The sequence below is a fragment of the Passer montanus genome, unplaced genomic scaffold (genome assembly GCF_014805655.1).
Source record: "Passer montanus isolate IOZ18808 unplaced genomic scaffold, ASM1480565v1 scaffold95, whole genome shotgun sequence".
NCBI lineage: Eukaryota > Metazoa > Chordata > Aves > Passeriformes > Passeridae > Passer > Passer montanus.
The window spans coordinates 649,651-664,656 of NW_024374923.1; the positions used below are offsets into that span (position 1 = coordinate 649,651).

General features: G+C 46.5%; 2 protein-coding genes across 2 annotated transcripts; both read left to right on the forward strand.

The window, feature by feature from the left end:
- Positions 1-141: 141 nt before the first annotated feature.
- On the forward strand, positions 142-8,478 carry LOC120496048 (17-beta-hydroxysteroid dehydrogenase 13-like). The gene is made up of 6 exons (XM_039696091.1): positions 142-427; positions 2,713-2,820; positions 4,256-4,315; positions 6,651-6,859; positions 7,135-7,251; positions 8,203-8,478. The coding sequence occupies exons 1-6, from the start codon at positions 218-220 to the stop codon at positions 8,288-8,290; spliced, it is 792 nt and encodes a 263-aa protein (XP_039552025.1). The 5' UTR covers positions 142-217; the 3' UTR covers positions 8,291-8,478.
- A 2,742-nt stretch (positions 8,479-11,220) lies between these two features.
- LOC120496040 (estradiol 17-beta-dehydrogenase 11-like) lies at positions 11,221-14,441 on the forward strand. The gene is made up of 5 exons (XM_039696076.1): positions 11,221-11,563; positions 12,638-12,745; positions 13,310-13,441; positions 14,080-14,185; positions 14,321-14,441. Exons 1-4 carry the CDS (start codon positions 11,354-11,356, stop codon positions 14,182-14,184), a joined length of 555 nt encoding a protein of 184 aa, XP_039552010.1. The 5' UTR covers positions 11,221-11,353; the 3' UTR covers position 14,185; positions 14,321-14,441.
- The last annotated feature ends 565 nt before the right edge of the window (positions 14,442-15,006 follow it).

Below are 15,006 nucleotides of genomic sequence, written 5' to 3' on the forward strand. Positions count from 1 at the left end.
GCGTCTCCATTTCCCAGCTATTGTCCCTCCCTGCGGAACCCGGAAGACGAGCCCCACAGAGCGGCCCGGAGCGCGGCCGGGCCCCGCACCGCCCCCAGACACGGTCCCGCGCTCTGATTGGGCGCCGAGCCCGGGGGCGTGGCCTCGGCCGGCTGTGGGGCGGGCGGCGCCGGCGGCTCCAGCGCAGTCCGGGCACGGCGGGAGCTCCAGGGAAACGATGAATCTGGTTCTGGAGCTGCTCCTGTTCCTGGCCACGCTCCTCTTCTCCTACCTGGAGGCTTTCGTGAAGCTGTTCGTGCCCGTGAGGAGAAAGTCTCTCAGCGGGGAGCTGGTGCTCATCACGGGCGCTGGCCATGGCGTCGGGAGAGCGACCGCCTTGGAGTTCGCCAAGCGCCAGAGCAGGCTGGTGCTGTGGGACATCAATAAGGTAAAGGACACGCTCGTGTCCTCGCTCCGTGTGACCTGAGACCAGAAGGCTGTTTGCAGAGAGGAGCAGGTCTGCCTTCGCTTGTTCTCTCTGTAGCCTCGGGTGTTTTGTGTGCATTGCTGGGAGATGTGTTTTTTCTGCGCTCTCGTCAGCAGCATCCCTGTGCCGGGCTGTGTGAGCCCGGCTGCCCTCTGGGCAGCTGCAAGCATAGGTGGCACCTCTCTAAGTGTTTACACTGGCCCAAGCTCTTTATTTGATTGATTTGATGATTTGACTGGAATGCAGAAATGCCGTGGCAGGTGGAGCATGGGCAGGTACAGACATGCAGCATGGCATTCTGAAGAAATCCAGGCCAGGTGCTGGGTGTAGGTGCAACAGGGTGGTGAGAGGCTGCGGTTCCTGTTTCTGACACACCGGGTCAGCAGAGGAGTTCATCATGAAGCTGTAAAACAGAACCCAGCCCTCCACAAACAAAAATACACCAAACCTGAGACAAGCTGGATGAGAGGATGGATAAACAAGGAAGTTAGTGTTGTACATTTTCAGTGTCTATTCCTGGTACCCATTATACCTAAGATCAGACATTGGAGGGGGTATGGCACTGCTCTCCCAAAGTGTGCAGGGCTGCAGTGAAACAGAATTGTTCATGTTCACGGGATGGAATGGGGAGATTAGGTATAAATTTAGTAGTGAGCGACGCCTGGCTTTAGTGCTGGGAAGTAGATTGTAAGCGTGGGTGTCAGCAGTGCAATAAATAGGTGTGATTCATGCTGATAAAATTGAAACAGTAATCAATATTGATACAGTAATTAATATTTGGAAATAATAAAACAGTTAAAGGTGTAATGCCAAGAAAGAAAGGGAGAGGAGGGGCTCCCCCCCTTCTCCTGCAGATGTTCAGAACAGGAAGAAGAGATAACTATTACTAAATTTAGTTGGAAGAGAGGAAAATTTGGTTGGACATCCAGGAAAATATTAATTGTGTGAGATGTATTTCTTTGATGCTAGAACATAATACTGGCTTGTATGATATTAGCTTTGGCTTACATTATACCAGCTTGGTGCACGTGTGTAATCCAAAAGGTGAATCAAAGAACATCGAGGAAGAGGAGAGGCCTTCATCAGGGATGACCCCTAAAAAATGGTGTGACCACCTAAAAAATGGTGGAGCATGCGTGGTGAAGGTGATGATGAGGGTGGAGATACAGTGTGATGAATTGAAATGGGAGGAGATGGTGATGACATGCAGCATAAAAGAGGGAACTTTGGCTTGGCAAGTTTCTACATGAGGTGACGGGAGTCAAGCCCTGCCCTCGGTACCCTGCATGGTTATTTTTGCTTATGCACTATTATCAGAACCAAATTATTCCTTGTTTTAACCAAATTATATTGTCAATATTTCAAGTGTATTCAATTTTATATATTTTAAGCTACTTAATTAAAATTGCTGCTACATTTCATTTTGTTGTTTTGGTTTTTTTTATGGGATAATTGGGCAAATATAACAGCAGGAACTGAAATACAGTATCAAGGGAGGCTGTGGATTGCAGAGGATTTAGGAGTATGCTCCTCCAACCCAGGTGTCTTGACAAGGCCTCCTTCTTGGGGGCTCTCAGCATTAAAGAGCAGCTGGTGTTGAGGACAGCTGCCCAGTCACTCACTACAGGGACTGCTGAGTCGTCCCAGGCTATTTGTGACCTAGAGCTTTTCAATGCACAGGTTCCACTGGCATGGCCTTCTGGCACCTGGGAACAGGGATACAACAAAGTCATTTCTACTCTGGCTTAACAAGTTAATGTAATGACTTCAGGGAGCTTCTGACCTGTGTGTATCAAAGGTCATCCTGGAATTAAAATCTTTCTACATTGTGAACTGTGGAGGGCCTTTCTTCTCACACCCAGCATGCAAATACAGAAAGACATAGAGCCAGTTTTTCATATCCCAAGGTGTCAGCCAGGCCTGTATTTTCAAGCTGTTTACACTCACAGTGCTGCCTGCTGTGCTGTAACAGGCAGTGTGTGCCCCTTTCTGCAGCCTTGCTCTGTCTGCCTCACCAAGCCAAACTCACTCTTGTTGCCACCCTCCCTTTCTGGCTGTCACTACATGCAAATCCTGAATTTAAGGCTGAAATGCCTGTCCTCTCAGCAAAACCATCCACAGCTCTTTCCATGAACTGTTCAGGGGCTGGGCAGTGGTTGCTCAATCCAGGGACATCTTCAGCCTCTGCTGCCCAGCTGTGGTGAGGGGACAGCTGTGCACGGGGTCTTTCTCTTTGCCTCTTCCAGCACGGCGTTGAGGAGACGGCAGCAGAATGCCAGAAGCTGGGAGCCACTGTTCAGAGCTTCGTGGTGGACTGCAGCAAACGGGAGGAGATCTACAGTGCTGCAGACAAGGTGGGGCAAGGTCATCGCGACGGGCCCCCAGCCTGGTAAAAATTAGCATTGACTCCATGACTCATAGAGGGCTGATCAATCTTTTTATTATATAATTATAATTATTAAGAAACCCATTGCTTTTGTAGACAGTTATGATACAGTTAGACCTAATTGGTCCTCCAATCCAAACACCATGACCATTGGCTAATTAAAAAAACACCCTCAATAACACATTGCAGATGTTCACAACAACAGGTGCAGCAAGTAAAGATAAGAATTGTTTCTCATTGTTTTCTCTGATCTTCTCACAGCCTTCCTCAGAAAGGCCTGGGAAAGTTATGTGTTGCTCCCTGTGGCCAGAGAGCTGCTGCCACAGGGCAGCAGGGGCACAGCCAAAGGCTTTCCCAGCCATGCTTGATTCCCAGAGAAGGCAGGAAAACTAGAGAAGATGTGTTGTACACAAATCCTGCAAGCCCTTGGAAGCTCTCTACTCCTCACTGCTCTCTGGACACAGAGTGCTGTAGCATTTCCAAGATCACAGCCAGTCTCATCCAGGAAGCTCCAGCATATCACATCCTCTTGCCAAATTTGTTCTCTAGGGCTCCAGCCTCTGAAGGAACATAGACAGCATTGAGAACATATGAAACATTTTACTGTAATGGCTGTGGTCCAGCTGCCTCAGAACAGTCTGTACCTCTGTGGTCCCAAGTGTTGGACAATACCCTTTTCTTGACCCAGAGATGGGGCAACTGAGAGGCATTTTAAAAACTTTTATTCCATTTTCAGTCTTATGAGAAGAGTGAGACAAGACAGATGTTATAATTCACGCCATCACAATCAGAAGCTGACTGATTCCTAATTACAATATGCTATAAGTGTTTCTTGGCCAATCAGCTTTCTGCCAAACCATGCTGTAGATGCCTTAAAATCAATAATCTAAAACTACCCCTTGTGGGTCCCAATACAATGCATCATTCATAGTTCTATTTCTCCAAACTATCTAGTCTTATTTGCAAGGCCATCCTTTCAAACTTTTTTCTAGCTCCATTTCTCTCTTAATATCTGTCCTCTTCCATGGCATTTCTAAGTCAGCATTTCTTGTCTCAAAGTTTGCATACGGATGCATACTGGGTGGACCTTCTGTCAGGCCCTGAGAACTCTGCAGAAATCCATTTCCCACACCAATTGTGACTACATGGTCCAAACTGTGCACAGTTTGTGGAACACAATAAATAATGGCATTAATGAATGGGGAAGAATCAGATCTAAACCAGATTCCATAGCTCTACTGCAAAGTTCCTGCCACATCTGGAAATGTGGCATGATCTCCCTCTCCCTTGGAGATGCACTGTTAAGAATTTAATTATGGTTCAACCTCTCCCCCCTTACTTTTTTTTTTTTCTTTCTTCTGAGTAACAGACTCAATTTTGGGCTTTTGTTTTCTCTCCAAAAGGTGAAGAAGGATATTGGGGATGTGACTATCCTGGTGAACAATGCTGGTGTGATTACAACTGTCAGTTTTTCTAGGAGGATGCTGTGGCAGATGGTGTCAAACACTTTACTGAAGTCTAGACAGACCCTGGATAGACACATCCACAGCCTGCCCCTCATCTGCTAGGTGGGCCACTTCGTCATACAAGGAGATCAGGGTGGTCAACCAGGGCCTTCTTTTCATAAATCCATGTTGCTGGGCTTGATCCCCTGGTTGTGCTGTATGTGCCTTGTAATGGTACTCAGGATGATCTCTTCCATAACCTTTCCGACAACCAAGGTTAAGCTTACAGGCCTGTGATTCTCTGGATAATCCTTCCACCCCTTCTTGTAGATGGGTGTTACATTTGCTAATTGCCAGCCAGATGAAACTTTTCCAGTTAACCAGGACTGCTGGTAGGTGATTGAAAGTGGTTTGGCAAGTTCTTTCAATAGTTCTGTCATTACTCGGGCATGGATCCAAACAGAGGTCATAGATTTTTGAGTGTCGAATTGGCACAGCAGATCACTAACCATCTCCTCCTGGATTATGGGGACCCTTCCCTCAGCTCTCTGTCACTAACTTCCAGCTGTAGGAGCTGAGAATCCTGAGGGACAACTGGACAATATTAAAGACTGAGACAAAGAAGGTATTAAGTTCCTCTGCCTTTTCCTCTTCCTCTGTCATTACACTGCCTTTTGTGTTCTACAAATGATGGAGACATTCCTTGACTCCCCTTTTGCTGTATTTATAGAAAACTTTTTTGTTGTCTCTAAGGACAAGTACTAGTAGGGCTTTGGTCCTTCTAATCTTCTCCCTACATGACCTCACAACATCTTTATAGTCCTGCCAAGTTAACTGACCCTCCATCTGGAAAGAATACACTGGTTTTTTTCCCTGAAGTTCCAGCCTAAGTTCTCTGTTTAAAGGCTGATCTTTTCCCCTGACGACTTGTCTTTCAACTACATGGGGATGGGCTACTCTTGAATATTTCACAATTCCTTTTTAAAGCATATCCAGCCTTCCTGTACCCCTTTACCGTTCAGGACTGACTCTGTCAATCAGTGTCCTAAACAAGGCCAAGATCTGCCCACCAGAATCCAAGGTGGAAGTTCTGGTGCCCCTCTTTGCTTCACCCACTATTGAAAACTCTGACATTTTGTGGTCCCTTTGCCCAAGACTGCCACCAACCACCATATCACCCACCAGTCCTCTGTTCACAAACAACAGGTTTACCAGGGCACCTCTTCCAGTAGGTTCTCTTACCAGCTATGTTAGGAGGTTGTCTTCCAAACACTCCAGGAACCTCCTAGGCTGCTTCCTCTCTGCCATGTTATATTTCCAGCAGACATTTGGCAAGTTGAAGGGCTGGAAACCATGAGGCTTCTGCCAGCTGCTTGTAGAACACCTCACCTGCCTGTTTGTCTGGCTGGGTGTCCTGTAACAGCCTCCCACCATGAGGTCCTCCCTGCCGACCTCCCCCCCGACCTTCTGCCATCGTGACCTCAAATTACTTTTCTACTTGAAAGGTGTCAGGAAAATCATGGTGCAGGCACCAAAAACCTGTTAGACTGTGTTGCCATCCTGCATCACGTCCAGCCCTGGGAACACTCCTTAGAACAATCTTTTCCCAGGAATACTCCCTCTTAGAGAGTCACTCACTGTCAGCAATGCACGAACTCTTCAACCAGGGATTTTACTGGGATTACGTTGCCAAATCCATAGCAATTAACAAACTGATTCTGTTGTTTTCCTTTTTTGGAGTTGATTTAAACCTCAGGCCCACACCTATTTCCATGGCAGGTTGTTCCTCAGTTCTGCTTGCATAATGTTTCTCTATTTCAAAAGTCACACAGAACTGTTACAGGATGCTCCTGTATGGTACAATTAAACAGTAGCAGGTTAATCTCCATTTCTACCCTGCCTATCCTTCCTAATTTTAGAGATTCAGGCTGCATTCCTTCTAGGAATCTTCTCTCATGCGAAAGAACAGGATGTCCATTGATTGATGCACTTCAGATGCAATTTTCTAAGAATTCCTAATGTTTGTCTGCCTGTTTGCAACTAAAGTGCCCTTTCTTGAGATACCTGCTATGCATTGGACAATTAATCCACAAGTTTCAATATCTTATCCACTACACTCTGGCACAGGCAAAGTTAGAATATTCCCTGCCCTGCCTCTCAGATGGATTATATTATTTGGAGGGTTTTGTCTCCACATAACAAGGAGCAGAAAGAGGGGTAAAGGGATAGAGAGCACATAGTGGCAATAAGGGGTAGGGGTTAGGATATAAGGTAGAGCAGAGGTGCACCAGCCCTCACCCCTCCCCTAACCTTAAACAGCACCCAAGCAACTAAGAGGCAGATGATGGTTTAGGCCATTTGCAATGGCAGAAAGTTAGAAATAGGATTTCTGCTTTCTCATTTGTACTTTCTCCCTTCCTGCAGCTCAAGCAAGTTTGCTGCAGTTGGATTTCATAAAGCTCTGACAGAGGAGCTGTCTGCCCTGGGAAAGGATGGAATAAAAACAACATGCCTTTGTCCAGTTTTTATAAACACTGGATTTGTCAAAAACCCCACTACAAGGTAACTCTCACTACTCTGCATTCCTGTGTTTCCTTCCTTGCATCAAGGCCCTGCATATTATCCCCAGCTTTAGGCCTCTGTTCCCACTGGCTGTATAACAACAGTTTGTATCATTGACTAAAGAACATCTGCAATGTCCTTTAATTGTTGTTTAATTGTCCATGCAATTGTTGCATTTGAATTACCTGAGTTTGTACATTTGTGAAGCCTCCTAGATCAGCTGGTACCACCCCATTTTATCACTGCAGCTCTTATGTGTTTGCTTTCCTGTGTAGGCTTGGAAAGATTTTGGAGATTGAAGAAGTCGTGCAGGCTTTGATGGAAGGAATAGTGACCAACCAGAAAATGGTTTTTGTTCCACCACAGCTAAACATTGCTTTGTTTACTGAAATGTAAGTACAAAGGACAATTAAACAATAGATGTGGAAACAACAATACTACCTGAGCATACAAGGTTCAAACTTGTAACCTCCGAGTCAGCAGAAGTTCCAGAAGGAGCTGAGGACCTGCTGCTTATTAGGTTTTGTTTCTTTATGTCAGCACTGAGGCCACAGAGCCTGAGAACATTGCTTCAAAAGGACTGTACTGCTCTCTGCTATGTAAAGCAAGATTTATCCTCCCACACAACTTAATTATCCAGTGCAGCTGCTCTGTGGAGGTGTTTTTACCAGAGCTCCAGTTCCAAATCTGGAATTCACATCCAAACAACTAAGTTAGATTCTCAGTTAAATCCTATAGTATCTCATTAAACACTTGGTAGTTTCTTGTTTGCTAAACCAAACACCAGGCAGTGGGAAAAATATTTTCAATAATTTTGGATCTCCAAGAGCTGTTTGTTGAGAGTGCAAGTCTGCAGAAGCATAGGCAAGTCAAAACTGATGCTGTCAAAGCACTTAGAATAACTGCATTTTTTGGTCATAATTTAGGACAGGGGGATAAAGAGACAAAGCTCTTTAAAAGGAGGAATCTTAGGAGTGAGAACTCCACCTCAGTTTGAAAATCTCATCCTTCCACAGGCCTGCTGCTTTTCAGAGCATGAAATGTAATACACACCTACATATGTACAATATTGAAACTTTCTGGATTCTGCAGCAGTATTGCAGTTCACATACTGCCCACAGATACCTGGCATTGGAACTGTCCTAAAAGGCCAGGAATGGACTTCAATTAGTCAGAGATTGATGAGAGCTATGGAAACAATGCCCAGTTTAATACATAGTCTCAGTTCATATGTGTGCATGCATTCTGCTGCCACACCAGCTCTTCCCTCACCTGCAGTGACACTTTTCCCCATCATTTAAGTTTTTATCCCACTTTTCATTTCATGTTACTCTCATTTCCAGGGTGTTTCCAGAACGTGCCCTGAACCTTCTGAAGAAGATGACCATTCCAAAGTTTGATGCCATCATTGGGCACAGAAGCACCCAGTGAAAAGCAAGAACTGATTCTCATTTCCCAGAGGCACCAGTGAAAAGAGAACATGTGCTGAGTGTATTTCAGCTGCCTTGATTCAGAACAGAGCTCAGGCAGCTGCTTCCAGGCCACCATTCCCAGGCACACCTAAGGGCTTCTCCCACACCTGCAGCTGGAACACACCTGCATAACAGGGAGTGTTAGCAAAGCAGCAAGTTGTTCTGTAAACAGGTTCTTCAGAAAAGGGAGAGCCCTCACCACCCAGCCCCTCCTGCTCTTAACTGGAAACAGGTAGAAGCACTGTTGACAGCTTAAATAACACACTACTTTTTTCCATTTTGCCCACGGAATATTCATGTAACAGGACACTTCCCAGCTTCAGTTCTTGTGCAAGATTCCTGTAGTTGAGACAGGAAAGGAAAAAAGGGGGTTCACAAAATTCAGGACATCAAAAAAAGGTTATAAGCCAATCAAAGAATACTTAGGCATGGTTTTAATTTAAAAAAACAAACCAAAATATGGGGGGGGTTGTATCCCTGCTTCTTTTTGAGGTGCATATTGGCCTCTTGCTACCATGACAGTCCTGTAACATGTGAGACACTTGAAACCACATCTGTCTGGCTTTTTGATTATGTTCACTTTCACCTGTTCTTACCTAGTGAGCAGTCAAAAAGTCTAAAAATACAGATGCTTCAAAAGTTCAAAAGATCTGTCAGAGCAGGCAGCATACCAGCCAAAATGTTTGCCCCTAGCACTCACTGGAACATAAGAGCTAAATCAGTACTTTACAGAATTGTAAGTACTTAACAGCTTTCTCTTGTAGGGCTGGCAAGCATTCTTAACTTCCCACCCAGCTTAGTCTCTCTTTCTACCCACCTTCCACATTTCTTCTGTTTCATGACTTGAATCCTTGCTCAAAGGAGTCGCAGTCCAGTGACTCCACAGGAAGACCCTGGAGAAAAGTCAACAGTGGATGACTTGGCCCTTTTCTTAGACTAGGGAAGGACTGGCTTCAGTAGGACACATCAGACAAGATGCTTGGCTTCTCCTGGCACATCATTCCCACTAGCCCTGTACAACATTTAGATTCTGATGGCAGCATTAAATTGGAACAAAAATCCATCTTGAGGATGACAGTGCTCTTCTGCAGAGTCTGTTTCTTAGCACACTTGCTCTTAAGGAAGGGGAGACTGTAGTGATTCCTGCTTTGCCAGATCTAGTCCAGGGTCTCAGAGCCCAGAGGAATTACTGGGCAAGGCAACTTGTGCAGTACTCCGTGTGTGGCTGTGGTTCTGTTCTGTGTCTTCTATGGCTGCAAATCTTTTGCTTGGCATAAAGACACATATGCAAAAGCAAGGATTTCAGCCTTCATCTCCTGAACACCAGTGACAGAACTGAGGCACCAAGCCTCCTACAGCTAAGTCCCAAACTGAAGAGTGGTACCTCACACCCTGGCCTAAGGACTCCTTATGAGTCAGGTTAGTGACTCTGGCCTTGTGCTTTGCCTCCTGCTGAAATGTCTCTTGTGCTTCCATGTCCTCCCTGCGTCTTTTTCCTTGGCCCCAGCACTGGCTTGAGCCCTGTGCCAGGAAAAGGACAGCACAACTGAGCTGTGCAATTGGGGTCTGGCACAAATGCTGATGTGTTAATTAAGGAGAGAACCAGGTTCCAAGAGAAAAGTAGGAAGCGCCTAGCCCGAAATCTCCGTGCTGGAACTGACCCAGTCTCCCACAGGCAAGATGAGCTGCAGCCAAACCACCAGGGCAAAAATAATACTTTTCAAAAACTCTAATCTTAACTGGACACCATTTTGGTCAGTTGTTAGATGTTTGTGAACCCTTCACTCTTCCCCAAGCAGTTCAAAAATATCCTTAAATAAAATGCTGAACATGACTGCAAAACATCAGATTTTCTAACTGAAAAGTAAAGGAGTAAGGTCAGCAATACTTTCCAGGAAAGGCCTTGAGTTACGTTGGTAGAGCTGGAAGAAACACCTGAAAGTACTTTTCTCCTATTTCCTATAAGCATTCTTGTTCTGCTTGAGGCTCTGGATACTCCATTATATACAAGTGAGTCCCAAGTGTGAGTTGTGTGATTTAGACTAGATTAAATAAAAATATTCAAATTCATGCAACTTAATGCCATTTTTTAAAGGACTTATGGAAACTAAGTGGCTGCAGCCTAAGATGGAAGGTCTGGATTACTAAATAAAAGACATAGTAAGACAAATAGCTAGGCAAGAGCTCACCTGTGGAGTTCCAGAAGTTGAAAGGACTTGACTCATTCAGCTTTCCTTAAGGGACCTGGAAGAGGATGGTGGGGTGCAAAGCCTGCTGACCATGCAGACTTTGCAGAGATGCAATGGAAAGAGGGACCATGAAGAAAACTGCTCAAGGACCTTACAGCACTGAGCAACTCGACAGGTACAAAGCACAAAAACTCTAAAGAATTACAGTACAGAGTTGAAGAGACCATCAAGATGCTTCTGTCAGTAAACTGGATGAGCAATTTTATTGCCACTTCCGTCCCTTTTCCACCTGCGGCAAATGACAAACAAGAACATGTTTTGCTGCTTCCTTGATACAGGGGCCTGAGAGAGGAACAGCAAGGCACTGCCACCTGTGTGGGGACAAACAAAGCAGAGAATGAACGCTTGGGGCAACTGGCAGATCAAAACCAAGGGCAGAAGACAGAGGGGTTCGCACACCTCTATCGTCTGCGTTTTCCTTAGCCAAGGGAGCAGAAAACGCCCTAAAAGCCACATTTCTTTATCCACGTCCGGTACGTCCTGTTAGCTGCAGGGCGAACGTGGTTCTGCGAGGGCAGGTTGGAGTGCAGACCGCAGCCCCTCTGCACCGCCCTCGCAGGGCCACCACAGGGCCAGCAGCACGGGGACAGCGGGGCCCCCGGGTGGGACAGCTGGGCGGAGCTGGCGCTGCGGACGGGGCGGGGGTGGATCCTGCGGGAGCGGACGGCACCGGCGGCGCGCACCGAGGCGGCAGCGGGTAAATCAGCAACCCGCGGGGCCCCTCAAAAGAGATTAAAGTTCAGTCCCGTGCTCGAAGGAGCTCCAGGGAAACGATGAATCTGGTTCTGGAGCTGCTCCTGTTCCTGGCCACGCTCCTCTTCTCCTACCTGGAGGCTTTCGTGAAGCTGTTCGTGCCCGTGAGGAGAAAGTCTCTCAGCGGGGAGCTGGTGCTCATCACGGGCGCTGGCCATGGCGTCGGGAGAGCGACCGCCTTGGAGTTCGCCAAGCGCCAGAGCAGGCTGGTGCTGTGGGACATCAATAAGGTAAAGGACACGCTCGTGTCCTCGCTCCGTGTGACCTGAGACCAGAAGGCTGTTTGCAGAGAGGAGCAGGTCTGCCTTCGCTTGTTCTCTCTGTAGCCTCGGGTGTTTTGTGTGCATTGCTGGGAGATGTGTTTTTTCTGCGCTCTCGTCAGCAGCATCCCTGTGCCGGGCTGTGTGAGCCCGGCTGCCCTCTGGGCAGCTGCACGTGTAAAGGACCTTGGCAAGTGGAGGATGGGCAGATACAAACATGCAGCATGGTATTCAGAAGTTATGAAGGTAAACTCTTGGGTGTAGGTGCAACAGGGTGAGTGAAAGGCTGGGCTTTCTGTTTCTGACACACTGGGTCAGCAAAGAAGCTGATTGTGTTATCCTAAAGCTGCAAAACAGACCCCAGCACAGGGCCCCACTGGCACGGCCTTCTGGCACCTGGGGACAAGACAGGTAAAATAATTTCTGCCCTGGCTTAGTGAGCTGGTACAGTAACAGAGGGAAGCTTCTGTTCTGTGTGTGTCAAGTGCAGTCCTGTAAGGAAAGTCTCTTTGCATTGTACACAGTTGTGGTGGATTGACCTTGGATGCATGTCAGGTGCCCACCAAGCTGCTCTATCATCCCCTCTTCTCAGCTGGACTGGGTAGAGGAAATAACATGGGAAATGATGACTTGTAGGATGAAATAAAGCAGTTTGCTAAAGGTACTAAAACATGTGGCCCAGAGAAGTTATAGATGCCTCATCCCTTGAAATGTTCAAGGCCAGATTGAATGGACAACTTGATCTAGTGCCCCGTCCAGCACAAGGGAGGGTTGGAACTATATAGTCTTTAAGATCCTTTCCAACACAAACCATTTCATGATTCTGTGATTTCCTTTCTGGCAGTCACCTCTACAGAGGTCCAGAATTTCCAACTGGAGTGCCTGTTCTTTCAACGACCCCACCTGTAGCTCTTTCCCTGGGTAGCCATGAACTGTTCAGGGCCTGGGCAGTGGTTGCTCAATCCAGGGATGTCTTCAGCCTCTGCTGCCCAGCTGTGGTGAGGGGACAGCTGTGCACGGGGTCTTTCTCTTTGCCTCTTCCAGCACGGCGTTGAGGAGACGGCAGCAGAATGCCAGAAGCTGGGAGCCACTGTTCAGAGCTTCGTGGTGGACTGCAGCAAACGGGAGGAGATCTACAGTGCTGCAGACAAGGTGGGGCAGCAGGGGCATGGCCAAAGGCTTTCCCAGCCATGCTTGATTCCCAGAGAAGGCTGGAAAACTAGAGAAGACATGTTGTACACAAATCCTGCAAGCTCCTGGAAGCTCTCTACTCCTTGCTGCTCTCTGGACACAGAGTGCTGTAGCATTTCCAAGATCACAGCCAGTCTCATCCTATTCGGGAAACTCCAGCATATCACATCCCCTTGCCAAATTTGTTCTCTAGGGTTCCAGCCTCTGAAGCAACATAGACAGCACTGAGAACATATGAAACATTTTACTGTAACGGCTGTGGTCCAGCTGCCTCAAAACAGTTGCAAGAGTGACTACACAGTCCACTGGCATTAATAAATGGGGAAGAATCAGATCTAAACCAGATTCCATAGCTCTACTGCAAAGTTCCTGCCACATCTGGAAATGTGGCATGATCTCCCTCTCCCTTGGAGATGCACTGTTAAGAATTTAATTATGGTTCAACTTCTCCCCCCTTACTTTTTTTTTTTTTTCTCTCTCCTGCGTGACAGACTCAATTTTGGGCTTTTGTTTTCTCTCCAAAAGGTGAAGAAGGATATTGGGGATGTGACTATCCTGGTGAACAATGCTGGTGTGATTACAGCTGCCGACTTCCTCTCGACTCAGGAGCACCAGATAGAAAGGATGTTTGAAGTCAACATTCTGGGTCACATGTGGGTAAGGGCCACCATCATCTCTAGCTACAGATTTTTGGGAGTGTCAATGAGGAGGCATGTTGAGACCAACCATTATTAGCAGTGAAATGATCAAATGAACTGTGACAGCCCAGGGGCACCTAAGCAGACTGTGTGCTGGGAAAGTGGAATGGTTTCTTCCTGATGTGAGCTGGCTGGAGACAGCCTCATCTGCAGCACACACAGAAGGCCTCTGTCAGAGGAGTCGTGGGGCTGACAGGCTGGGAGGGTTTCAGCAGTTCTTGTTTGTGGCAGAAGAAAAGAGAAGCCATAGATTGACAAGTGGTTCATTGTACGTGCTGGGGGTGAGACCCTGCCAGCATTTCTGCTGACACCTGAAACCTTAAAAGCAGCAAAGGAAAGATGTGAAAACCATCTCCTGTTTATAGCCAACTGCTGAAGCCTTTGGAGAGCAGGTTGCCAGCTGCACCAAGGGTCAGAGAGCAGGTATCCCTGTGGCTCTGGGAGTCTGAGGTGCTGTGCAGCTCGTAGCTTTAGGGATGGCTTTGGCCACCTAGTGAATAACATTGAGGGTCAGTGCTGAGTATGCCTAAGAAAACAATGTTCTTTTCCTTCTTTCTGTCCCATGCATTTTGCCTCTTGGTTTAAATGACTTCCAAGACCACAAGAGCTTTCCTGCCAGTCATGATGAACAACAACTATGGGCACATTGTCACGGTGGCTTCAGCAGCAGGTCATTTGGTGACTCCTTTCATGGTGGTATAGTCTGCTCAGCTGGATTATTTGGAGGTTTTTGCATCCCACACTTTACTGTGTGTGTATGATTGTTTAAGCCATTTGTAGTGGTAGAAAGGTGGAAATAGGATTTCTGTCTTCTCATTTTACTTTCTCCCTTCCTGCAGCTCAAGCAAGTTTGCTGCAGTTGGATTTCATAAAGCTCTGACAGAGGAGCTGTCTGCCCTGGGAAAGGATGGAATAAAAACAACATGCCTTTGTCCAGTTTTTATAAACACTGGATTTGTCAAAAACCCCACTACAAGGTAACTCTCACTACTCTGCATTCCTGTGTTTCCTTCCTTGCATCAAGGCCCTGCATATTATCCCCAGCTTTAGGCCTCTGTTCCCACTGGCTGTATAACAACAGTTTGTATCATTGACTAAAGAACATCTGGAATGTCCTTTAATTGTTGCTTTAATTGTTGTTTAATTGTCCATGCAATTGTTGCATTTGAATTACCTGAGTTTGTACATTTGTGAAGCCTCCTAGATCAGCTGGTACCACCCCATTTTATCACTGCAGCTCTTATGTGTTTGCTTTCCTGTGTAGGCTTGGAAAGATTTTGGAGATTGAAGAAGTCGTACAGGCTTTGATGGAAGGAATAGTGACCAACAAGAAAATGGTTTTTGTTCCATCAAATCAGGGCATTGGTTTACTGCTTGAAAAGTGAGTAGGACAAAAAAAATGTATCAACTGTAGCCTGATGAGTGTACCACCCTCAAACTTGTAAAATCTGATTCAAGATTAAGTTGTATTTTAGAACACATCAGTAGGTAGTTGATAATGCAGTGGTTCTTTCCAGTGGCAAC

Excerpts from the sequence above, each read along its gene's own strand:
- LOC120496048 (XM_039696091.1), top strand. The coding sequence starts at position 218 with ATGAATCTGGTTCTGGAGCTGCTCCTGTTCCTGGCCACGCTCCTCTTC. Across the intron at positions 4,316-6,650 it reads ATGCTGGTGTGATTACAACT|GCCATTTGCAATGGCAGAAA; the intron begins GTCAGTTTTTCT and ends ATGATGGTTTAG. Across the intron at positions 7,252-8,202 it reads ATTGCTTTGTTTACTGAAAT|GGTGTTTCCAGAACGTGCCC; the intron begins GTAAGTACAAAG and ends TCTCATTTCCAG.
- LOC120496040 (XM_039696076.1), top strand. The coding sequence starts at position 11,354 with ATGAATCTGGTTCTGGAGCTGCTCCTGTTCCTGGCCACGCTCCTCTTC. Across the intron at positions 11,564-12,637 it reads TGCTGTGGGACATCAATAAG|CACGGCGTTGAGGAGACGGC; the intron begins GTAAAGGACACG and ends TGCCTCTTCCAG. Across the intron at positions 12,746-13,309 it reads TCTACAGTGCTGCAGACAAG|GTGAAGAAGGATATTGGGGA; the intron begins GTGGGGCAGCAG and ends TCTCTCCAAAAG.